The sequence below is a fragment of the Neovison vison genome, chromosome 3, assembly GCF_020171115.1.
Source record: "Neovison vison isolate M4711 chromosome 3, ASM_NN_V1, whole genome shotgun sequence".
NCBI classification, from domain to species: domain Eukaryota; kingdom Metazoa; phylum Chordata; class Mammalia; order Carnivora; family Mustelidae; genus Neogale; species Neogale vison.
Window position 1 is genome coordinate 74,666,574 of NC_058093.1, and position 25,173 is coordinate 74,691,746.

At 40.7% G+C, this 25,173-nt stretch overlaps 1 protein-coding gene across 6 annotated transcripts in view; it reads right to left on the reverse strand.

Moving 5' to 3' along the window:
- Positions 1-24,593, reverse strand: part of TTN (titin) — a 274,456-nt gene extending 249,863 nt beyond the window's left edge. For 3 of the 6 annotated variants that reach the window (XM_044242429.1, XM_044242428.1, XM_044242433.1), the window contains exons 1-20: positions 24,503-24,593; positions 21,951-22,154; positions 20,223-20,510; positions 19,645-19,730; positions 19,312-19,556; positions 15,096-15,423; positions 14,398-14,550; positions 13,585-13,725; positions 11,979-12,110; positions 10,674-10,811; positions 9,950-10,087; positions 9,323-9,460; positions 5,668-5,961; positions 5,440-5,562; positions 3,995-4,276; positions 3,666-3,731; positions 2,714-2,972; positions 2,446-2,506; positions 2,120-2,335; positions 1,061-1,203 (exon numbers count right to left, since the gene is read on the reverse strand). In XM_044242429.1, coding sequence (XP_044098364.1) covers positions 1,061-1,203; positions 2,120-2,335; positions 2,446-2,506; positions 2,714-2,972; positions 3,666-3,731; positions 3,995-4,276; positions 5,440-5,562; positions 5,668-5,961; positions 9,323-9,460; positions 9,950-10,087; positions 10,674-10,811; positions 11,979-12,110; positions 13,585-13,725; positions 14,398-14,550; positions 15,096-15,423; positions 19,312-19,556; positions 19,645-19,730; positions 20,223-20,510; positions 21,951-22,154; positions 24,503-24,593 — 3,526 coding nt within the window. The remainder of the gene's footprint in view (positions 1-1,060; positions 1,204-2,119; positions 2,336-2,445; positions 2,507-2,713; positions 2,973-3,665; positions 3,732-3,994; positions 4,277-5,439; positions 5,563-5,667; positions 5,962-9,322; positions 9,461-9,949; positions 10,088-10,673; positions 10,812-11,978; positions 12,111-13,584; positions 13,726-14,397; positions 14,551-15,095; positions 15,424-19,311; positions 19,557-19,644; positions 19,731-20,222; positions 20,511-21,950; positions 22,155-24,502) is intronic. The other 3 variants (XM_044242432.1, XM_044242430.1, XM_044242431.1) reach the window with 1 other exon arrangement.
- Between the last annotated feature and the right edge of the window lie 580 nt (positions 24,594-25,173).

Here is a 25,173-nt window from a genome sequence, read left to right on the forward strand (position 1 = left end):
AACCAAATTTTTATTTACAATTCAAAGCAGCTGCTACTATCGTGGAAAGAACTTTACATTACTGGTCAGTTCTTTAGGATCTAGCCTAGTGCTCTTCCTAATTTACGGTGTGGTTTTTGGCAATTCATTTATTCCCTGGGTCATGAGTGTTTTATCTGCTAAGTAAGGATAATAACTTTCTCTAAGGGGTGTTGTGCAGATCAAATGAGACAGAACCTGGAATGTCCACTATAATGTGAACAATTAAGCAAAAGTAAATGTGACCCATAGATACATTTTGTTTGGCCTGAATGTCATTATACTGTTTGTCAAATTATTTTGAATACTGAAAATCTTGATTTTCAGATTCTTCTTTTTTTTTTTTTTAAGATTTATTCATTTATTTTAAAAAGAGAGAGAGAGCGTGAGAGAGCAAGCGAGCATGCATGTGTGTGTACCACCAGCAGGGGGAGGGGCAGAGGAAGAGGGAGAGAACCTCAAGCAGACTCCCCAGTGAGCGTGGAGCCTAATGCTGGGCTCAATCTCATGACCCTGAGATGTGACCTAAGCTGAAACCAAGAGTTAGATGCCCAACCGACTGAGCCACCAAGGTGCCCTTCCAGGTTTCCTTTAAAACTTTAGAAACTCTAGGAACACTGAGCCTGGCATGTGTGTGCCTGGTGACAACACAGTGGGGGTGGGCAGCTACTATGCCCTTAAGGCAGGGCTCAGGCTCTCCAGTTTGCCACTGTCTTCATGGGACTCACTAATATTATCTGCCTGGATCTGGAAGGCAACTGGAATTGGAATCCCTGCATCTTCAAAATATGCCTAGAAATAAATGCACCAAATAGAAACTGGCGCTAGAACCTTGAAGTTTAACACCAGTCTGGCTTTTGGGGTGATGTGGTCCAAAACATTTCCTATACAGCTGAGGCCAAGGGAAGATAGCAATGGAGACAGAGCTAGGATATCAGAACTGGGATATTTTAACAGGCCTTTTGGCAAACACCCAGCACTCCTCCTTTCTGGTGTTTCCTTTCCTATCATGCACACAGAAACTACTCAGAGCTGCCTTTACCTTCTTCAAGCAGGGAGGCAGATGCAGAAGTCTCGCCATGCTTATTACGAATGACAATAGTGTATTCTCCAGCATCATCGGCAAAGGTCATTGAAATCACCAGTCTGCACTCCCCAGTTTGCTTGTTGTAGCTCACTTTGTATCTTTATGGAAATGAACACACATAAAATTCAGTCACAAAAACCCTACGTGAAGAAACCAGCCCTCATGAAGATCTGTGGCACAAAATGCAATGACCTTAGACATGTGACTAAGCTCCATGTAAAATAGAAGATTGCTGAGAGAGGAAAATGAATGGACATGAGAAATGAGGGTCAAACAACTTAAAATTTTTGCTTTAAATAAGGTTCATGTATTCTTTGAAATAAATAATAGAATATACTACTACCAGTATCAACCATATGAAAAGGGCTTCGGTGTTTATGTTAGCAAATGAGAGGTCATTTAAACACTTAGGTATTTCTCTTTGTTCATTATTTTGCTCTCTGTTTCATGTGAAGATCAAATGAGTAATCAAAATAATAAATTCTTTTGAATATTTCAATATGAAGCCTCTGGTATGCTATATTTTTTCTTACTAAGATAAAAAGAATTAGATTTTTTCATTTGTCATAAATTGCAGGAAATTCAAAGCTAAATCTTACATTCATTTACAGCTAATTTATTAGCATAAATGTTCATCATGTGTAACTAAGTTTCTTCTTCATTACATGACCCTTGTTTTTTTTATCTTTTAGTCACTTAATTATTATGCATTTTTATTGAATCCTATCTTAGATGGTTTCTGGAAGAATATATGTGTGTAAAATTCCACATTTTCTCTATTCACTAGCTCTATACATGTATCAAACAGGAATACAGAAAAAATATATCTTTACATACCTTTGTCACCAAGCTTTGTTTCTCAATAAGACTTTGTGGAAAACTATAAAAATACCTCAGAATATACTCTGAAGTTTCCATAATGAAAGAGCCTACATTGGGGGGGAGCCTATTTCTCTGTAGGCTTCATATACATAATATACAAATCACAGATAACTCTGTCAGCCATCAAAATACCTGTATCCTGTGGTAAGAGGAACACCAGATTTTTTCCAGTAGACGTGAGGCTTTGGATTGCCGCCAACCTGACATTCAAACACAATGCAGCCACCTTCCACCAGTTTCTGGACCACTGGTTTTGTAATGAAGAAAGGAGCAGCAGGCTCTCCGGGCCCTGCCTGTTCCTCTGTGATGCTAGTATCCGTCATCACCACATCTCTGGACTCTATGAAGCTGGAAAGAGAATTCCCTCCATATTAGCTTCTGCAGTTGCAATGCGCCAATACCAAAGGGGCTGAAAAAAATCAAAACTGTACTAGAACAAAAGCAGAAGTATGTTTTACCGTTTCTCTTCCGTGGTCAATCTCTCAGTCACTGTTGTTTCCTTTTCAAACTCCTCTGATGCTAGAATAAGACAGAAGTTTCTCATTTAAGTCGGGTATTGAGTTCGTTTTGTCAGTGACTTCTGCTTAGTGTGACAGCTAAGCCGACCCTCCAATGGACCCCCAGTTCCCAAAGGGCCATCATTATGAGGCATGCAGAAACTGTGCTGTGGAAGGTGTTGGCTGAGGGCAATGGCGTGTTTAGAGGGCGGTGAGAATGTGCACCAACCTTGCACAGCTAGATAGCAGGATGTACTGACGGTCCCGGCCTCATTCACGGCACTGCAGGTAAATCGTCCACTGTCTTCTGCAAAGGCTTCGCGAATCATAAGACGGGCAATTCCACTCTGGAAGGTTATCTGGAAGTCTATGGAACTTTCTATTTGGTAGTCTTCCCTGTACCATGTCACTTTTGGGGATGGGTACCCAGAGATGTGGCACTCCAAGGTGACGGATTCACCTTCTATAACCGTCACATTTTTTAAGCCCTGAAGAGAGAAGGAAAAGGAAATACTGATAAGACGTGCATAGTCATTAAGTCATTAATCATCTCTGTGAGTTATGACAAGTGGAAGGATTTGAACTTGCACATTCTTATGGCCATAAAATGTTTTTTTTTAAAGGTCAAGACTCTAGAAATATTAGTAAAGAAACCTGTTGGAAACTGAGTATACCTAACTTGAAATAGATGTCAGGTGTTGCCAAGTTTTTAAGGCAGAATGGTATCAACACCATATAAAGGGGCAACTCTGTACCCTCTGTTATTCTCACATATTTAAACAAAGCAAATGCTGCCACTTCAATAAAACTTTTCCTGCTATTCCCAATCAGAAGTACTCTCTCCTTCCTCTGTTAAAAGCAGGTGCTTTTCACCTACTATATTATGCTTGTCAACTTCTATATGTATCCTTTTCTCTGATACTAAGGCTAAGATATCAAACAGGGCTGGATTGGTCTGTATATCTCCATAACTCTCCCAATAAAGCCTTATACCTCACAGAAACCCATTAAGTTTGTTGACTATGTGACTGACAGTTGCCAAACGGAATTCCTCTTTTTCTTGCCAAATAGTGTATTGTCTTACAACTAGCCTTTGTGAACTCACTGAGGCCATTCCGAGAAGCTAATCTTTGCATATGTTAAAAGTATCAGACCACACATGCATCAACTTCATTACTTACCGAGACCAAGGTTGGTGGGGTAACCGGGATTTCAACAGGTGCAGGCACTCTTGCTACTTCTGTCACCTGTGAATTTTACAAAGGACGTTACAAAATGCCCATGAAATAGGGGGCAAACTCATCAACTCCTAGCACATGCAAAATTGCAAACACAATTTGAGACACAGGAGCTCTGACCCACACCAGACTAAAAAGAATTACGTCTGAACATGGCAAAGGAGAAAGGGAGGGTGCCCGGCTGAGAGTGCCCGGCTGAGTACCCCAGTGGCACAAACAGGCCCCACTCCATGGCAATGGCTCAAGAAATGGCATGCAATCCAGGGACTGACCTTGGTTTCTCGCTCATGTAAGACTTTGAAGCGTTCTTCATGGACTGTGCCACCAGTGATGCTCACCCCTACCTCCTTCTTCACTTCGATGCCAGCTTGACTCTTGTAAGTGTCTGGCACATCGGTAAAGGGGAACTGAGGGGAGGGGGTAGGTTCGGCTCTCACTCTAGCCTCAGCAGGCTTCACAGTTGGCGCCTTCACTGACTTGGTGATCTTCTGAGCAGAAGATGTGGCCGACAACTCTTTCTGTAATGTGGCGATAGCACTACCAGCTATCGATGCCTGAAGGAAAAAGGAGCAATCCATGTCAGAATTCAGAGAGCAAATGGCCACCATCCCTCATTCTGCCGGCGGGGTGTGGGGAGGGGGCCGAGTCTGTGGTTGATACAGTCTTTCAACGCTCTCACTATCACTCTTCTGATCAATGAAAAGGCAGTTAGAGATAAGCCTCTCATAAAGCTCGTCATCATTCCTGCCAATCTGTAAAACACATTTGGAAAATATCTTTCAAGGGTTGTATTTAGAGTCCCTTATTTCATGCTCCTCATAAAGGGATGGAGGGTCTTCTAAAGCTCAGTGGTGAATTTCCAGTTAACCGCCCTAACAATACCACAGTGGGAAATTCAAAATCAGGAAATTATGAAGGTATTTGGTGAATGCCTGAGAACTACATTAAGATAGCACTGTAAAGTTTCAGCCTCAAATCTGGGTGGCAGCTGAAAATGGAGATGTTCAGGAAAATATTTTGAAGGCTTTCTCACTCTTTTTATTCTATCACTTTCTACGGTTATTGGATTTCAGTAGTAACTTGGGGCTATTCCAAATATAGGTATTAAATGTACTTTACAATTCTCTGAAGGCACACAAGATTTGTATTCCATGTCTTAGATGGGTATAAAAACAGGGACTAATGTGAAGGGTTACTATGTGCTACCAACTTGCTAATGGTTTTATATGTACTAACTTGCTGCTGATGACAGAGCTAGGACACTAATCCAAGGCTGTGTGACTCTGCCACCCAACCCAACTGCCACATACACTACCTCTCTGCATCTCGTCATATTGAGTATATGAAAGCACGATTTTTCAGTGTCTGACTTTATTACTGATATACATTCACAGCCTGAAGCATCTCACAGCATAAGGAAAACTAAACCGTGCGACCCACCATCTTTTTACAAATTGTGAAACAAGGAGAGAAGGCTGTATGAATGTGGGTCTTCTTTGAGGTATACGGTAACCCCCTCCTGCTGCTCGAAGCTCAGCCTGCTGGACAAGTTTTGGGAGCTAGATTGCAGGGGCTCTGGAGTCTAATGACCGTAAACAGACATCACCAGAGAGAGGCCCACGCTGGCCTACACCCCAAAGACCCTGTTTACGTCACACATTAGGTACTTATTTCCTTCAAGCCAGACATTTTTGCGTCATGCTCTGTACCTTCTTACCTCATATCCATGTTCTGTCTTAGGGACAGAAATTTTTGAAACAGTAAAGTGAGGGCTTGCTGTGCGGGGGCGTTTATCCACATGGACTAATCTTTCAGTTGTGAGATCTGTAGTTTTCTTGATCTGCAAGGAAATAAGAATCCGTGACAGCACAGTTTATCAGATGACCAGTGCGGTTAGGCTCACTTTCCCACAGATAGGGTGAAGATCCAGCAGGTGTAGACCTACCTGTGATGAAATGTGCATTCCCATTTGATCAGTAGTTGTGATATGAGTCTCAGAAGGAGCCTGGATCACCCTAGGCTTGACTGCTTTAGGGACAACGTGGGGTTCTGAGGCTGGACGCTGGGGATGCTCAGCTACCTTTGTGGTGGAAATGTGCTCCTTATAGCCAGACTCCACAGTGGTCTGCTGAGCATAGGATTCTTCAAGGTGCCTGGGCTCCCTAGGTTCTCTGATGCGGGCCTGGTCTACCGCAGCAACCACCGTCGCTACGGCTTCCGCCTTCTTCCCAACGTCCACCTGGAGACAAGGTTTCCAGAATTAATACATGGTAACGTCAAACTCAAGCCAGGACAGCTCCTCCAAGGACAGCCACTGAGAACAGACAAATGCCTGAAGGTGTGGTAGGGAGATGGCACCCATGTTATATGGCTCTGTTAATGTCTCAAGGAATGTGGCGCATGGACGCATTAGGAACTTAATATCTCATTGATGATTGTAATGTAATGGATATCTAGTCGGATACATTCTGTATATACCTGCTTAATTAGATGAGACATTAAATCACACATACACAAACCACATGGGACAACACAGGACGTATATAAAGGAGGAAGGAGATTTTTAGTTTTTCTAGGATTCTATCTGAGGCAGTTAATTAGCACTTGGGAAATCAGAACTCTGGGGCTGGTTATCTTCATTGATTCTTTTTATTATCCTGTCAATCACTTAGGTTAGTATTGCTGCAATGACAGCAATGATGAAAATGCAGTCAAAACCCTCCTGGACCCATCCAGAAAAATCAGCTGCTACCGAGTTGTACAGTTGCATGCAAATCTGAGATAATGTGAAAGCTCATGAAACAATAGTGAGCATATTAATTTTCTTATGATTCCCTAGGGATACAAATTTTTAATCTATTAGAAAATATCTTCCTTAAAAAACATGAACAAAGAGATTCTGATTAAAATGAAAGTGTTAATCATATTTGGATTCAAGAGAACAACCTTCTGAAGTGAGGTTCAATTTACTTTCATTATTACTGTGAGGTAAAGCAAAAAAAAAAAGCCAGAAATGTTGTTTTCTCATTTCCATGAATCTGATTAACATAAATGAAAACAGTCTGCAAAGGTGTTTCTCTTTTAAAGAAAGCAAACTGGCTGATGTGGCTTACAAATTATGAGTCTATGCAATACTCAGAAATAGCATATCCTAAAAATCACATCATTGTGTCTGTCGGCACTCTTTAAAACTAATGCTGGAGTATTTTATTAACGTCCAGTTTTCTTTTCTACAGCTGTGAATGAAATCGAGGTCTCATCTGAAATGTCCTTCAAGGATGCTGCCTAGGTATCTGCTAAAATTGTTCTTGGAATCATTTAGGATATAAATGAGGGTTTTTTCTGAGATGAAATTGGGCATTTAGTGATCACTGGCTTCAGTCAGTGCTTCTTTCCAGTAAGCCACAAACAATCTCATCTTCCCTGAAGGATTGCAAATGCCGATGTCACTTTACCACTGCGTCATAGGAGAAACTGTGAAATACACATGAGGCTTAGGTAAGTTAACTTTGGTCATCTGTTTTTCTTTTTTAAACTATCCAGGTCATTAGTTGATTTGAATTTTACAGATATTTTTAAATGTTATCTATCTTTGACAGCTAACACAAATATAAATATTTAACATCTCTCATATGTATTTAATGTGGGCCAAAGATTCAAATGAGATACAATGTAAATGCAATCATTCTACAGGCAAAGTAGTATGTATTAAGTATACATACACTTTCAACATATATGTAAAGACTGATATATCATTCTCTCCACATATAAATATGTTTATATATATGTGTGTGAGTGTGTATGTGTGTGTGTGTATACACTTAACATTTACTATTTTGCTCGTAGGGTGATTACATTACATCTCACCTGACTCTTTTAACCGGTCTGTGAGATACTCAGGTTGAATTTTAGTTTTATTTATTTTTAACGAGAAAACTTAGGCTCAAAGAAATCATTTGCCAACTGAAATGCACAAATATGCAAATCTTGTTCCTCACTTAAAACTTCTACAAAGAAAAAGAATCTTAATTATGGGCAGGATACTTAACATTGGAGAAGCATCTATGTACTTTTCTCCTGAGTTATTACACATTGAGTTCATAGACATAAGCTGTTTGGTGGACAACCACAGGTGTGTCCTCTTTGCTGGTACCATTTTTTTAGATGGACTCACATCTCTCCTAGTCTTGGAACCTAGACCAACAGGAAGAAGAACTGGAGCAGGAGACCCCAATTCAGACCAGTTAAATGCAGAGAACTAACTTAGGAAATGCAAAGGAAAGTGTTATTTAATCTGGCTTTTCGCAATGAGAAACACTAGTTGTTGCCCCAGAGGAGCCGGGCGGGATTTAATCGTCTCTCATGCTTGGTGACCTCTTTGGCAATTACATGGAACGCTAGAGCACAACGACTCATGCGGCATGAAAAGTTATGGGTGCCATGATGAAATGGGATGAAGCAGTGCTTTTCACCTCCACAGCATCAGTTTTCATCTCCTCCCGGAAAAGATGGATCTGTTCTTGCTTAATAGCAAATCCTTCGCTAGTCCTTGGCAGTTTGGCTGGTATAGTAGGTTTTGCTGTGGTAACTATTACTTTGGGTATAGATATTTTCTCAGCTTCCATTCTTAGCTAATTTTTAACAACAAAAATAAGAGTCAAATTGATGTGATTTGGAACAAACAGCAACAATTTAAATATAATCTCAGACAAAGTATGTTATGTATTGGCACTCCTGTCACCAGTGAGATTTCTGAAAGCCTGACGTGCCATTCAGTATGAGACTTGGGTAAAGGTTTAGAAAGTTGATCCTGTCTCAGGCCTTAGGGAAAAAAAAATAAAACAAAACAAAACCCAAAGATGGAGGCATAGAAAACAACACTGAGAGAAATACAGACAGGACTCAGCCATGACACTAAAGGGATTTAGTTGGCAATTTCCAAATACTATATTGACAATAAGGAATAAAAGTAGGGAAATAGCTTATTTGGGGTAAATGACAGAGTCACAGTAGGTTGGTTAATTCATAGAGATTTCACAACTACAAATAGATCCTACAAATAAACTTTTTCATGGCTTATGTGTATTTTGGTTGGGTGATTCCTTCTCTAGATTTTAATACAGCATCTTGTTTATCTTTAGCAAGATTTAGTATGACAGGCACTGTAATTTTCTCATCTGGTATTTACAGAAAGAACAAAAGATAAACTTTCACTTGAAAAAAATCATGGGTAATTTCCTGAAATAAGTCTGTATTTTACAACATAAGATACTGAATTTATAACCCCTCAAAACATACATCTTCACGACAGTAAGATTCATCATGAACTATCTTAAAATCAGCCTGCATGCAATTTCAGTCATCAACTTTCAGAGAACTTCTAGATGTTAATAATAAAAAATGGGAAATAATAGCAAAGAGATCAGTGGGGAGAGGAATATGTAGTAATATTAACAACAATAATTTGGTTTTTAGTTTCCAATCATTTAATCATCTAAAAAATAAATTAGGTTAATAGTGTCTCATACATAAGAAATTCTGAGATTGGGATTAATGTATTATGAAAGAGGGGATTGCACACTTGGAATAGCGAGCATCACCTTTCCATGAGAAACTTGGATTTGTTCTTGTTTAGTAGCCATTCCTTCTCTAGTTCTCAGTATTGTTTCTTGTTCTTGGGCTTTAGCAGTAGCAACTGCTATTGTAGACAAGGCAGTTTTCTCAGCTTCCTTCCTCATCTGATTGTTACAGCAAAATCAAAGTTGAAGTTGCACAGGGCTTTAGACACACAAGGTATGACCCTTCCCCCCGCCTAGTGGGGATGCAGGATGGAGTCATTCAGGGTTAACTACACAAAAGAAGTTACTTGACAATGTTTGTATGTACGGACTGGGAACCACAAAACACAGAAATGTTAACCAAAAATAAATAAATAAATAAAAATCTCCGGATGATTCCATATATTTCTTTTTAAAAATCAGGCTAAAAGTGCTCATCTTCATGCGAAGAATAATGGTGGGGTAAAATGAATTACACATGTTACAGATGGATGAAAATCAAGTGTGCAGATAAAATTAATGGTAGGCAGTCAGACATTCACCATTCTGCTTTTAGTGTGGGATTCAAAAAGCAAGATACAGACTAATAATTCATAACACATCATAGTTAATGGTCTGCTAGAAATTAGTTAAAGATCAACTTTTCCCATCTCAAATACGTGTATTCACCTTTTCCTGAGTTATTTGAACTTGTTCTCTTTTGGTAGTGATGCCTTCTCTACTTCTTGATACTAAATCTTGTTCTTTGACTTTGGGTGTGGCAACTATGACTTTAGGTACCACTGTTTTCCTAGTTTCTTTCATTATCTGGTCATATGATAAAAAGAAAGGTGAGAAAATGGTCATTAAATTTCATACAGCCGCTAATAAAGGAAACAAAATGGAGAAAGGAAGCAACTTTCTTCCTGTTCACGGACACTTCAATCACTTAAAACTATTGTATTTTGTTGCTTGGATCGTCTGTGCGGTTTCATTGCTAACAGTATCAAAATAAGCACAGTCTAAAAGAAAAAAATGTGATCAGCAGTGAAAGAACAAAGGATGCATTTCTCTTTCTCACATTCTTCTTCTTATGATCCACAGGAAATTCTAGTACAGCCATAATCAACACATACTTATGCATTTTGTCGACTGCCCCCAAAAGGGGAAGATGGTAGAGTGAACTACAGTGTCATGTTAGTAACAATCCAAAGTAAGTTTTAAAGTTAGGAATGAAAAGTGGCAGTGAAAGCTAGAGAGGTGGCAAAGGGATCATGAGAGATTTAGGGGAGCTTTCTATTTGAGTTACAAAAAGGGGAGGTGAAGATGTGATGAGTAAGACCCAGGATGAACACACAGGCAGCTTGCAAATGACATGATGGAGAGTGAATTGCACACCAGCAGGGGTCATCACCTTTTCCTGAGTTATGTGCATTTGGTCGTGGTGTGTGGCAATTTCTTCTGGAGATCCCAGGATTGTTTCTAGCTTTGTGGACTCTGCAGTGGCAGCTATCACCACAGACGCAGCAGCTGTCATAGCTGTCTGTCTTATCTGATTTTCAGAGTAAAATGAAGGTTTGAGATTCAAAAGAAATGGTGAGATACCCTTGCAATGTTCAGAAGAATACAAAATGTTTAGTAGCAAGGGAGAATATCACATTTCTATCCTAAGGGCCAACACTTAATGTTTAAAACACAGACTTTCGTTTTCCTGAAGAGTAGACTTCTTTTATGCCCACCTGCTCCTTCGCAGATTGTCCTAGAAACTGAAAAATGTCTCCTTTTTGAGGCATGTTGACACATGAAGACCCAGTGAGCAGCCACTGGCGAATGAACGGAAAACCAGAGTCAGGCAAGGCTAGCCAGGAACTGGCATTGCCATGGCAACGGGACCTCTATGCCATGATCATGCCAATTAGGGTACGCAGGCATCCAAAGTCTCTCCCTCACTCCAAGGAGAAGGAAACTCATTCAATAGCCTGTCGTCAGCCTTCAAAGGGTATAGAGTATTCTCAGCTAGACTTTTGTAAAAAGTAGCTCTGGGATCAGCAAAGAACAGGAGGTCAAGATTGGTGAGTGCAGGCACGGACCTGAACAGGAGAGTTAAAAATAGATGCTTCTTTCCTGACCCCTTAAGGCTAGATGTCACATGTGGAAGAGAAGGGGATGTTGGTGACACTGAGGTTATTCTCAGGTGGCTCTGTGGCACAAAAGCAGCAAACATTTCTAGGCCCCTATTTGTCAATCAGGAATTGGGACATTTTCTTGAGGAAGGACTGGTGTTCCTTCAGATCCAGCATCTCCTCACTTTCCCTTGAGATTTACTTGGCGTGCTCAAGGCTGGTGTGTACATGTGTGTACGCACATGTCTTACAACCGAAGTGACTGAGGGCTCAGGCTGCATGTGAGGAAACTGTACTGGGGGTAACTGGACTGGGATGGTATCTGTCTTCCATTTCAATATGCTCTAGAAATGTCACTGATGTGCTCCCAAATGGTTCGCACCATCTCCCCACTACTGATCAACTGAGTGAAAAATTGTGGAATGAGAACAGAATCTCCATCACAGAAGAGTTTCAGAGAAACAAAACAGAAACAACAACAAAAAAATACATACAAAGACTTCTCCATTTAGAGCTTCTGGTAATAGGGTACACGCAGCTGGCTAGAATGTGCTATGTATCAATGAACTACGACATAGTTACAAAATCAGACTTACTGTTTCTTGAGTTACTTGTTTTTGTTCTTGTTTTGTAGTAATTTGTCCAGTAACTCTCGTTTCTTGCTCTTTGGCTTTAGTTGCAGAAATTATTACTTTTGGTACAAATGCTTTTTCAGTTTCTTTTCTTATCTGAAATCAATGATAAAAACAAACTCTTACCCCTCAGATGGGTTTGAAGTGGCGGGGGTTGGGAGGTTGGGATACCAGGTGGTGGGTATTATAGAGGGCATGGCTTGCATGGAGCACTGGGTGTGGTGAAAAAATAATGAATAATGTTTTTTCTGAAAATAAATAAATGGGAAAAAAAAAGAAAAAAAAACTCTTATTGTCTCCCTGTCTCTAATGGAAGTGACATGATGTTTATTAAATACAAACAATATAACAAACAAACTTCTTTCTTTCTTTGAGGAAAGAAGTAAAATCTTTTTCTGGAGATATTACTAAATACATGATCTCATTTTCCAGAACCATGCTCTTTTTTTGCCTAAACCATAATTTATGCTGCTCAGGGGTTAAAAAAAAGTTGGATTCAATACCATTTAACTGAATTGGAGAGTTGCCACCTTCTTTAGAAAGACTTCCAATTTTTCATAAATGGGTATATGGGCAATACTATTCTATGCCACTTCTGTCATCTAAAGATAATCTTAGAGAATCAGGTATTAGAATGGAAGGCCTTAGAAGTAATTTGTCTGACACTTTACCATTACAGATGAAAAATCAGGTATGGACAATTTATAATCTATATTTATATGATATTTTTGCTTTGGAAAATTTCCTAATTATGATGGCTTGGAACATCCAGACTTACTTTTCTAAAATTGAGATGTATGGTCAGAAAAGTTTTGTACATATCCCGGGCAAAATGTTTTCCAAATCCTTCAGCCTCTGAAGGAGGCTGTTTGGATCTGGATGCCTAAGGTGTGTGGAGGGGGGACGCGGGGAGTAGTTTTCCCCATTTACCACTCTCCTCTTTGCCACTCTCAGACACCATCCCTGACATTCCAGATCTCAGGGCTTAAAAAGACTTGAAAGTTCATCTTCTCAAGCCCCCAGCTGACAACAGGCCCCACTGGCCAAAAGCCCAACCAAGTGGCCTTAATCTGATTTGTCCCTAAATGCTTCCAATCATGACTACCCTTTTCACTTTTTTTGGGTCATTTGACCTACAAAACCCATGCTGTCCATTCCACTTCAAAACCATGTTCCAAGGTTCTCCTACGAGGTCAGGAAGTAGTTGCCAAGCTATTTTCAAAGCAGTCTGTGCCTAGAGTCCTTTTCTGTTCCTTCCTCAAAATCTACTGTTCCTGGTTTGACCTCACTGGAGTCATGTGTTTGGTTAGTGCATCTCCAGAGCGACAGAGATGAAACCCCTTGTTTGTGTTCAAAGAAGTCTCTTTTGTCTACACAAATGAAGCATTTGGGGACTCTAAGGGACCTTGGTATCTGGTAACCAGGAATACACAGATACAAGGGGTATAATAAAAATTAGTTTGGTAACAGCTATGTTGCCCAAGAAACAAAACCCTTCACAGTAAACATTATTATGTGTGCTGACACAGGAACGACAACAATAATTTACATCAAAACCCACTTTTTTCACCTGTTCATGAGTTACGTGCACCTGCTCTTGTTTTGTCGTAATTACTTCTCTGGTTCTTGATTTTAATTCTTGTTCCTTGGCTTTATCAGCGGCCACTACTACCTTAGTTACAGCCGTCTTCTTCTCTGCCTCTTTTTTAATCTAAATTTCAGAGGGGAGAGGAAGGGAAGAGTTTCATGCAACCTTATATAAAAGTTCCAATAATAAATCAGGATTCAGACAGAAATGTCACACAAGAGAGGATAAGGGGGGAAGCTGGAGTGATTTTAAACTATAAAAGACATCTATTCAAATATGAGGTTGGGAAATTATCCTGGATTTATAACACTTTCCAGCCATGAATCAAGGGTCACATTTGTTTTGAGGAAAGTAAAAGCAAAGGTCTTTTGGGGAACCTTGGAGAAAGCCATGCAATAATGGTCCCCCCACCCCCGGCTCTTGGAGCAGCTGAGCTCTGGACTGACTAATCTGGGACCACAGCAATGAAAGCACACACACTCCTCTTGTTTAGCTGGCTTTCCTGGCCACCCTTTGTCTGTCTTGACCCAGGACCATGTTGACACTTGAACTCCTTCTATGACCTCCCATGCCAATTTTCTGCTAGTTCACTCTTGTCTGTCTACCTGCCTAACAAAGACCGGGATCTGTAGTTATTTCTATCTTGAACACCCTGGGTATCTCAAGCCATCTTTTGCTCAGAGTCCTAGAAGTCTGGGCCACAGTGGGCTCAGGACTGCCCTCCACACACTTGGGTTGCAGGGTTGCCACAGGATCTCTGCACGCCCAGCTCACTCTGGCCGGCCACGTGCCTACCTGTTCTTGAGCAGGCTGGATGTGCACAGCAGTCGTGGTTGTCCTCTGAGCAGTGTGCTCTACAGCGCTGATGACTGGTTCTCTCACTCTGGCCATATCAACAGCAGCAACAACAGTCGCAACAGCTGCACTTTTGTCAGTTTCTTGTCTCGCCTGGATTGGAAATGACCAAGTCCATTTTTCAAATGACACGCCCAGCAGACAGTACAAAAGTGCAATGGAAATGAGCAGCCGCGAGTAAAACATATGTGGGATAAGTGTATGTCATTGCCGAGAGAGGGGGCATGCATCGTTAAAACCTGTATTTTTTGAAAACCTCATAGAACAGAGACTTTATCCCAATTAAAAATGATTTTCCAGGGTGCCTGGGTGTCTCAGTCGGTTAAGCGTCTGCCTTGGGCTCAGGTCATGACCGAGCCCTGCATTGGGCTCCCTGCTCTGCAGGAAGACTGCTTTTCCCTCTCCCTCTCCCTGTTTGTACTTCCTCTCTCACTGTGTCTCTCTCTGTCAAATAAATAAGCAAAATCTTTAAAAAATATATTTTCCAAAGCATGAGCCAAATTTGGCCTTCAGTTTCTGTTATGTTCGTCTGTTCATATGCATTTCCCCTCCTAGCCACATGGACACAGCTTCATGGCAGGGTTCCAGCTGGAAACACCACCTTGAAAGGAAGACAAAGCAGGAGCGCTGGGACATACCTCCGCAGCACCAGCAGCCACAGCCCCTGCCGCGAAGGCAGCACCGCTCGACAGGCTGGCTGCAGCGCCCGCTCCTCTGCTGACAGTCACTTGCTCCTGGATCCCATATCTCCCTTCCCATCTCTCCTCTGTCCTGATCTGGGTGGCGCTCGTCACCGTGGTTTCTCTCATCTCGGCTTCAGATGAGGCCACATAGCCCTCTTGCTTCCAAGGGGGAGGCACTTCGGGGCCCAGGGCCATGCCAGGGGTCTGGGTCTTTCGGACGAGTAACGGAGACTTAACGGATCTGATGGGGGATGTGGAGATTCTCCCTGCTGGAGACACGGATCTGAAAACCAGATGGCAGAGGTCAGGAATGGCAAGACCCAGGGCTCCTCTCCCGGTCCTCAGATTTGAATGACGGAAGGAAAATCTGAAAGTGCTTAAGGCAGAGTTTCAACACATGTGCCCCAATAACCTATTCAGAGGCAGATAATGTACTTGACTGAAAGTAATTTGTTTTAAATCTTGGTAAGCCTTAATCTCATCTGCTGCAACTCTGTAAGAGGACCAGACTGAATTCTAAGCTAAAGAATGTTGTGCCCTGCTCCACCTTCTCACCACTTAAAAAAGTCAAGACAGCAGCAGAAGATTTTCAAATACAGCAAAAGAAAGGACATGGTGAATACAGTAATCAGAAATCTAAATTTCTCTGTTCTCTCAGTGGGGGAGGCTATATCAGACAGGTGTCTAACAAAGTAAGGTTTCTATTATGAAAATACCTGTGCAATTCTGGGCTAAAGGAGTCTCAGCTCTTTTCTTTCCCTACAGACCTCTTGGAGCTTTCACCATGCCCACAGGCCTGTGAACCTCCAGGCTAGGGAGGGAACTTTCCTGGGACCTTTCCTGCAGAGCTTTTTTGAGTATGGGCTGTGCACCGGTCAAAGTGTTGTGAACTGCTCTTTTTAATTTTCTCTTTGTTTACCTTCACTCTCATTGTGTTGTATTCTGGACTTCTTTTGCTATCCATATAGTTACTATGGTAACTGGCTATTTGAAAATCCAAGGATTCCACCATCTTTCTATTAAATTGATAAAGCGCTTCTTCTAAAATAGTTTTCATTGCTTTTTGTGTATATCCCAAGTGCGACAGCATCACTTGAAGAATCTAGGTGTTAACTTCTGACATTTATGGCTAAAAAGACAGTCCCTGATCTACACTAATAATTCTAGGGGTTAGCCAACTATTTTAAGATAACATTTTCATAATTCACTTTTTGATTGATTCTTAATCAACTCTTCCCTCTAGGTGGCAGTATTGCCTCATCATTGACTATAACTACTGGCTTTAGGAAAACATTTATAAATATACTCAGGCATTAACTCACACGGATCATAAGTGAAACAACTATTCTAATTAAGGTGCAAGGCACCATTGATATCTGCTCTAAATGACAGAGTAACTTAATGGTACACTACAATATTAACCGGTTTCATGAAGAAATGTTTACTCCTTTTCTTAAAGAAGGGTTTTTTGGTGAACATCAATTTACATTTTATATATGAAGTCGTAACCGAGTAAAGGGATATCTGGGGGAACAGGTCCCTGTTTTAAAAGTGACTGCCTTAGAAATATAACAGAAACATCTAACACTGTTCCAAATGTAGGGTCTAACCAAATGAAGAAAAGCAAAGTGACATGTACTTCCAAGTTTCAACCTGAGCCTCACACTTGTTGTTCATCATAAAGTGGGGTTTATCTCCAAAAGAGTTAAAGACATGATTAGCATGACAGCAGTGATTAGCAGCAGGCTACAGGTAAGCCCATAACTGTGAAAAAATCAATGTAATTTGAGTCATTATAGGAAAGTGCTTATTTTTGCTCTTACAATAAAACATAATCACCCGGTCACAGCTAGATACGTGTACCTTATTCAACAAGATATGTTTGCCTTCCTCTATGACAAAAATCAAGATTAAATCATTAGACATTTTAGGAAGTAGTCTATCTGGCATGGCCATTATTTTCTCTACAAATTGCTATTTTTATTTCTTATTTGAAAGCAAATTTCAGGGACTGAGTAATGGGGAGTGTTATTAATGAACTGCCAGCGCTGTTAAGACAGTCAGAACGCTCCATGGAATCAGGGAAGCTCTGTAATTTTAAATGACCCTTAGGCTTGAATTAAAAACACAGGAAGCTGTTATCTCCCCCCAGAAATTACATTTGGCCTGTCTTGCGGTTGCATGGTGTGCAAACTTGCAGCGAGCCTGGGACAAAACTGTTTATTTATTTGATAGCAAGACATGTTTTTAAAACTGAGGTTTTGGTTCAAGCCTTCTTTCCCATTAGTGTTTGCCAGTATCTCTAATTTTTCACTGTGGCCAATATAATAAGAACTGGAAAATCTCTAGCTTTTTTCATATATTTTTCAGACATTTACATTGCCTCTTATGTGAAATGTTTGTCTTCTGTTCGTTTTTTCCCCATGTGTGTTGCTTTTTTCCTTTAAAAATTAATTTGTGGATGCTTTTTAATACATTTGCTATTTCATAAATGTTGCAAACATTTTGCTCCTAGATCTACTGTTTGCACTTTGCTTCTTTGTGGGATCTTATTAAGCATCAACATATACAGTCTTGTACATTATGCAAGGTTTTGAGGCTTATACATTTCATACTGTAGCCATTGCATATTTAATATAATACTTTCAAGGCAGAAACAAAAATCTTGAGGAAGAGACATTTTTAAAATATTTTCACAAATGCACGGTTTAGTTTAGCAATGACCTTAGTTTTGCCATACATACATTTTTATTTTAATGTAGCTGAATTTCCAAATCTATTTTTAAAGCTCTCCCTCACAAATGTTTTCCTAAATAGCCTCATTTTTTTTTTTAGTTCTTATTTTATTTAGTTTTTATTCAGCTTTTTTAGTCAGGTTGAGATTTATTTAATAAATGGTGTGAGGTAGAGGTTTATATTTGTTTTCATCCAAAAGGAAAGCTAATCAGGCCAGCATTCTTTATCAAGGAAAATGTCCTTTATCCCACTGAACTGAGAGGTCACTTTGATTAAAACTGGAATGGACTGGATACTTGATGTACTGATATTTCTAGACGCTCTGTTCTGCTTCTCTGATGTGTTTTCTATTCACTTACCAATACTACAGTGTTTCGATTTCAGTAACTTAAAGAAACTTGAATATTTTTTAGGTCAACTACCTGCTTATCATTTTCCCTTTAAATTTTTTCTTGGCAGGGGAAATCCCTCTATACTAAAACAATGATATAAATTGATCAGGAAACATTTTCTTGTTTACTCCAAACTTTGGACATTTTTTTCAGTTCATCTTATTAAAAACCTCAGCAGGTTAAGCCAAGTTCCAACATGTCAAATTTGCTATGGATAATCCACCCTTGATCATAGAATTTCTGAGCCCTGATGAGACACACTCACTTTCTGAAATACCTCCGTAGTAACAAAGCTTAGAACCCCATCTTATTTTCTATGGAAAATGACATAAGCAAATGCAGAGTATTTAGAAGGTTTTTCGTCTTATCAGAAAACAATTATACAAATTGTTCTTATGCGCCACCTACAAAATACCTTCAACTAATTATCTCATTGAATCCTCACAACACACATTGAGAGCAATCTTATGTGATTTTCTTTAGAGTACACATGATAATGACTACGACTCTAAGTGAATTATTTAACCTCTTCAGCTCCACTCACCTATCTATAAAATTAGGAATGATAATTCCTAGAGGTTGCTGTGAATATTTAAGGAGATAATAATACACAGAATGCCAATCAAATGTCTGAGAGAGAGAAAGGGGCTGATATATAGTAGTGACTATTTTATTGTCATAATTATTTCCCTAAGTCACACTGTTAGCAAATGATCAGGCTGACTGAACATAGGGCTTCCACCCCTAAATTCTGTGCTCCTTTTATTTCCCAGATTTCTCTTGGCTCCTAAAGCAGAACTTTGTTAAATGGAATACAAATAGGAATTCAGAAGCAGAGTTTATCAAGTCGCCCAATTTACCTGGGGACGGTGAAGATTCGTGAAAATCATTTTCAGGACCTTTCAGCTTACCTCCTTTACCACATGCTGCAGTTTTGATTGCTTCCCCCTACTTCTCTTCCTTTTTTCTCTTATTTCTCATCTTACTGGATGAAACCTAATTCAAAAACGCATAATGACTTGCTCTCCTTTAAAAGGCTTTACCTGACAGGAGATGGGGTTGGCGCCCGCACGTGTCTGACAGGGGACGGGGAGTGTCTTATCGGCGATGGGGACTGCTGGCGGGCCAGCTGTGCTTTGGCAGCAATGGATGGTGGTGTGGGAGACCTTGACTTGGGCTTGGGAGGTATCCTAGGGGGAGCTTTATGTGGCAGCTGTTGCCCAGCGGCTCCATCCATGACCATCTCAACTGTTGCAACTGATCTGGCATCAAAGTGGGCTTCAAACTTCTGTAAAAGACGAAAACAAAGCCTGTGTTGAGGGGGAACATTGGCAACTTTTCCGAAAGGTCTGAAAACCAGCGGTATAGAAAAATACCTTTTCAATCCGGGTTTGTCTTGTTTCTGAAATCTGAGCAGTCGAAACAATTGTCTTTGTCTTTTTAGCGGGTACTACTTCTTCACCTGTGGGGAGGGAAAGACCAAAATTTAGGAGGAGGCATGGCAAACCATTTCTGAAGAGCCAATGTTAATTCTGACTCCAAAGTCCATCGAATTTTCTAGTTGTCTCAACGGGGGAAAATGCAGGATGTTTTGGATTTTGCATTAGTATAAATTAGGTTTTAAAATAGAGTATGTTCATTATTAGATAAGGATTTACTTAGAACCATTTTTTTTTAACCCACTATTGGTCAATAATTTGAAAACACAGATGACTTAATGGAAATAGTGTCCAGTTCCTAACGGCCTTAATAAGTGCAGAGCTCATCAGTGAGGCTGAGCTCCCGCCTGGAGTCTCAGAGACTTTTCTTTTCATGGGCCTTGAAAAGCCAGCTTCCTGTTTCAGCTCCCAGCATCCCCGAGGCCCCCAAGGGGAGGCGGGTGGTCCCCTGGCCCTCCTGCATCCTCCATCAGTAAGTACTCTCTCCTCCCCATTGCTCTACCTCTGCCACATACCTTGAACCAGCAATTCGGCAGTCGAAGTAGCTCTTCCAACGCTATTGGTTGCGTTTACGGAATAGGTCCCGGAGTCTTCAGGGTACGCTTCCGCAATCAGTAAGCTGTAGAGGTCGCCTTCTTGTGAAATTTGAAAATCAAGGGAGCTCTGGATTTCCGCTCCATCCCGATAGAACTTCACCACAGGTGTAGGGATTCCGGTCACTCTCACTTGGAGTCGTACTTGGCTTCCTTGTCTCACGGTCATGCTCTGCAGTCGTTGAACAAAGTTGGGTGGCGCTGTCTCTGCTGCAGGGGGAAGCGAGGAAAATCAGGACTCCAGCCAGGATGCTGCCAACAGGTTATTTTTAAACGGTCCCAGCTCTGTTTCCAAAAGGAGGCAATGACTCCTGGAACCAATCACCCTTGACTGTCCTTGAGCCCAGTTCGTGCATAGGAGAGCAAGAAAGGAGCCAGAAGATGGCAGAAGATAATCCCATCACCATATCTTATTTTTATTTGCTTTGTTTTGTTTAGGAGCTGTAAGCCACCACTGTTTGTTTTTTGATTTTTAAGAAAAAGCCTCGGTATTGTAATGTTTCTTTAGAGACTCTATCGGACACTTCCTCTCAGCCTCACACCTAGCACTATCTTAACCTGTTAAAGTAATTTTGTGTATTTCAGTAAATTGCATTGAAATGAATTCTGATGGTTGGTTTGATAAGGGGACCTGTGACCTAAAAAATCACTCTTAATTTAACATTAAAAACCCTAGATTGTCTCCAAATTGATGTATTCAAATAACCCAAATATTTACTTGCATTTAAACATTAATCCAAATAGTGACATGATTTAATGTTAGTTATGTTACAGAAAGGGGATTTTTTTTGGGGGGGTCCATTATGTTGAAAGAAATTTTTTAGAAATGTGAAGAGAGAATGGGATCAATTTTGACATGTTTTTGAGTAATAAACTGTCGCCCCTGTGCATTTTCCATTTCTGAATTTTCTGGATGCATGTTAAAGTTCACATATGATGTTCCCTGATGCATCGATAACAGCCCTATACTTGAACAGTGTTGGTGGTATAGTGTATTGGCTAATCACATATAACATTATGTAGCTGGTAATACAGATACTGTTTGTCATGTATAAAGTAGTGCAATGTTTTGTGGGTTAACATCTTACCAGGAAGTGAAGGATGGAGAGAAATGACAGAGGCTATAAAGACAGGTGGCAACTTTTCTGAGGAAACCGTATTATGCATCTGCCTTTTTCTGTGTATGTCCATGGTGTAATAGTTTTAGATATGGAAAGTAAGTAAAGAATTATTGAACTTTATAGATAAAAGCAGTGTTTCTTGAATGGGTGGTCTGTGGGGCACTTACATCAGAATTATCTAGAAGCTTGTTAACGTGCAAATTCCTGGTGATGTATCTGTTTCCTTAACAGACTTATAAACAAGGCTCCAAGCCTTTCCACTTGCTCAGAAACATGGTTTGTAATACACCCTTAACATACTTTTGAGTCTTTAATATGTATATAGAGGAATTATTCTCAGCCACTTTTGTGCTGTATTTTGAGAAGAGAATTAAATTTTACACAAACAACTCTGCTATCAATTCAGCCTCCAGCAGGCCCTTCTCTAAATCTACTTGTTCCTCAGTAGCTCTTCCCAGACCTCCTTCCCCAAGTGCTGGAGATGCCCTGGGGGGTGGGGCAGAGGCCAGGCAGGTCCCCTCCAGCCCACCTGTCACGAGAAGCTCAGCAGTACTAGTCGCTTGTCCAGATCCATTGGTGGCTCTCAGGGAGTATCGTCCACTGTTGGCTTTAGTCACGGCGGGGATCGTCAGTCTAGCGCGGCCATCGCTAAAGGAGATCTGCACGCCGGGTAGAGTGGAAGTGGAAATTGCCTGGCCATCCCTAAACCAGCTCACCTCAGGAACTGGGAAACCTGGAGCACAAACACAATTCATCTTTAAGTTGGAATGGGGTCCTGCAACGTCCTCCGCTCTGTCCTGCTATGTCCCGCTATGCCTTGTCCTAACCCCAGGGTCCACTTGCACACAATTAGGGAGGTCTGTGGGTTTGTGTAGAGGTCAGTACCTCCATTTAATAGGAGAGGAAGGAGGCCAAAAAAGGCTCAGTGGTTTTTCCAAGTTCCCTCAGCTAGCGGTATACACAGAAGACTAGAATTTCTATCTCCTGCCCTCCTGTCCCAGGTTCTCCCTTATACAATTTAACAGACATCATTAAAATCATAAAGGGGATTTATAAAATTGTAGAGCCAAGGAAACTTTGAAATAAAAAGTGACTGTCGTCCTCTTCAAAATCAAGAGCAAAAGCAGCAAAGGATCTAAAAGGGCTGTCTAGTAAGCCAGAAAGAACAAACCCATCTGGGTCCCTCCTCTGTGGTTGCAGGGACACTGTCTCCTCGAACTCTCCTGCCTTTCAAATGTGTAATCAGTCAAACAAAGCGCAGAGAGAGAAGTGGGCTCTCCTAGAAGACGACACAAAGCCAAACCTAGTCTTACAGAACAACATGGATTCTAGGAGTTGCAGATAGAAAAACCAGATTCTCTTCAGTCACCATAAATTGTGGAGCTATGAACTACATGTACATGATTCGATAATTTAAGTATATTAAAATTCTGTACATTCGGAAGGCAGAAAGCAAATTCAGAGCAGTGTTTATTTTATATTAAAATGAGGAAGCGAAGAAAACCAAGAGAACATTTATTTTCTTGTCCTTACATTAACCAATCTCCCCTCACGGCCAAGTGAGTAGTTTATTTGACTAATTTATGAATGTCAAATATTTTCAGTGGTGTTTTCTTAATAATTTATTAGCACATACTGTGAAAGAACAAGCAGCTATGAAGAAGCAAGCTTGCACTACTTCACAAATGGGTGTAATTCCCGCTGAAGCCAATTGTGTTCTGCACTATTCAAAAGTTACTGAGTATTACAAGATACATAAGCATATTATTGGAAAATCAGAGTCTATCACATGTGAGAAGAATGGAATTGGTCTCTATATGTACATATAATTGATAATGAAGAATGGTTGTATGATATTTGTGCAATGTAAATGTCTTATCCAGTTAGGAGTAAGATTGGCACATAAACTAGAAGACAAAAGGAAGAAGGAAGAGATCTTATTTTATATTTTTATTACAAGTCAAAACACGAAAAAAAAGCGGGGGAGACAGGGCATCGTGGAGGTACAAACTTGATTTTCAATTAATCCATGCCATTTTATACGACCAGTTACAATACTACAGATGGAGACAATATTATTAAGTAATTTGAGATTATTTACAATATAGTTTGTAGATTACCCTCATTCTCCAGAAAATAGTATGTCCTAGAAATCATGCATTTTTTTGGAACTCTACACTGAGTTAGGAAGAAGAAGAAGAAGGCTGAAAACCCCAGAACTTTCCTTTAAATAAATTCTAAGGCCAATGTTTATTTCTCTTGAATATATAGACCTCAGTGGCATATACTATTTTTGTTGTCGTTTCCAAAGATTGGAAAATCTTAATTCACTAGAATCCCTTAATACAGATTGAAAATACAAGAATAAGATCACTAGGGGGGTGCCTGGGTGGCTCAGTGGGTTAAAGCCTCTGCCTTCGCTCGGATCATGATCCCAGGGTGCTGGAATTGAGCCCCGCATCGGGCTCTCTGCTCCGCAGGGAGCCTGCTTCCCTCTCTCTCTCCGCCTGCCTCTCTGCCTACTTATGATCTCTGTCTGTCAAATAAATAAATAAAATCTTACAAAAAAAAAAAAAGAAGAATAAGATCACTAGGAGTTAGGTCAACTCTGAAAGTTTTCAGCTTCTTAGAAAAGTCCACCACATTGTTATTTCCCACTCTTGGGCACCCAGAGAACCCCACCCCCACCCGCCCGCCCCCTTGCCTTGTCCCACAGCTCTGCAACCTGCCCCTACTGGGCTTGGGTTCCTGGCTTCCAGTCTGGCTCTGCAGCTGAACCCAAATATAGAATGACCAAATTTGGTCATACTTAGCTGCTGCGTTCTGACAGCAATTTTAATCCAATGCTAATTATTTTGCTTCGTGGAATTATAAATATGAATAAAACATTTCCAAGCCATTATATTGTCAGATTTTGTCAGTACTCTGAAGGGTATACCCTTACGATGGCCCTTCCATCCAGCTGGACCAATTTTACAAAGTGAAAGCCAAGCTTAAACTTGGCATCAAGTCCTACAGCTAAGTTCACACACGGAGCGGCGAGGAGGCGAGGCGTAGGCAAGTGCGCACGCGTGAGCTTACCACTAATGTGAGCCTCAAAGGTTGCGGTACTACCCTCCAGTACCACAACACTTTGTAACGGCTGCTTAAACGTCGGTGCTTGAGTTGTCATCTTTTCAGGCACTCTGAAAAGGAAAAAGAAAGTAAGTTAGAAGGTCCCAGCTAAGGGCCACTTGAGCTACTCTGGAGACAGTGGAGGCACACGTTTTCCAAACAGACTGCCCCTGAGATCATCTGTGGGCCCTAGAGGAATGGGTCGGCCTTCTTCTTCGTGGTTTCAATTTCAACACGGCACTCTGAACTGATTTGGGAGCTTAATAAAATTGCAAGACCAAAGAGAAGGGAGGGTGCGGATAGTGGAAAGAAAGCAGGGCAAGGAATGCCCCCTAGTGGTCGAAGAGGGAAATTCCGTCTTACCAAAGATTGGACACCTGAGTGACAGCAAGAGGAAAGCTGGAGTACGTGGGAGCAGAGAAGAACAATTGGAAAGAATAGAATGAATCTGTGCATCGGTTCAGTGGTTTAGAGATAATTGTTAAAAAAATTTCCTTCCTCCCAATATTTTTCACTCACTCACTCTATATTTTTAAGGTTAGCATTGATTTGGGTCTTACTACTAGTATCACTTTAAGTAACTAGTATTACTTTGAGTCCTTTAAGTAACCCAGTAATTACTTCAAGTAAACTAGTAC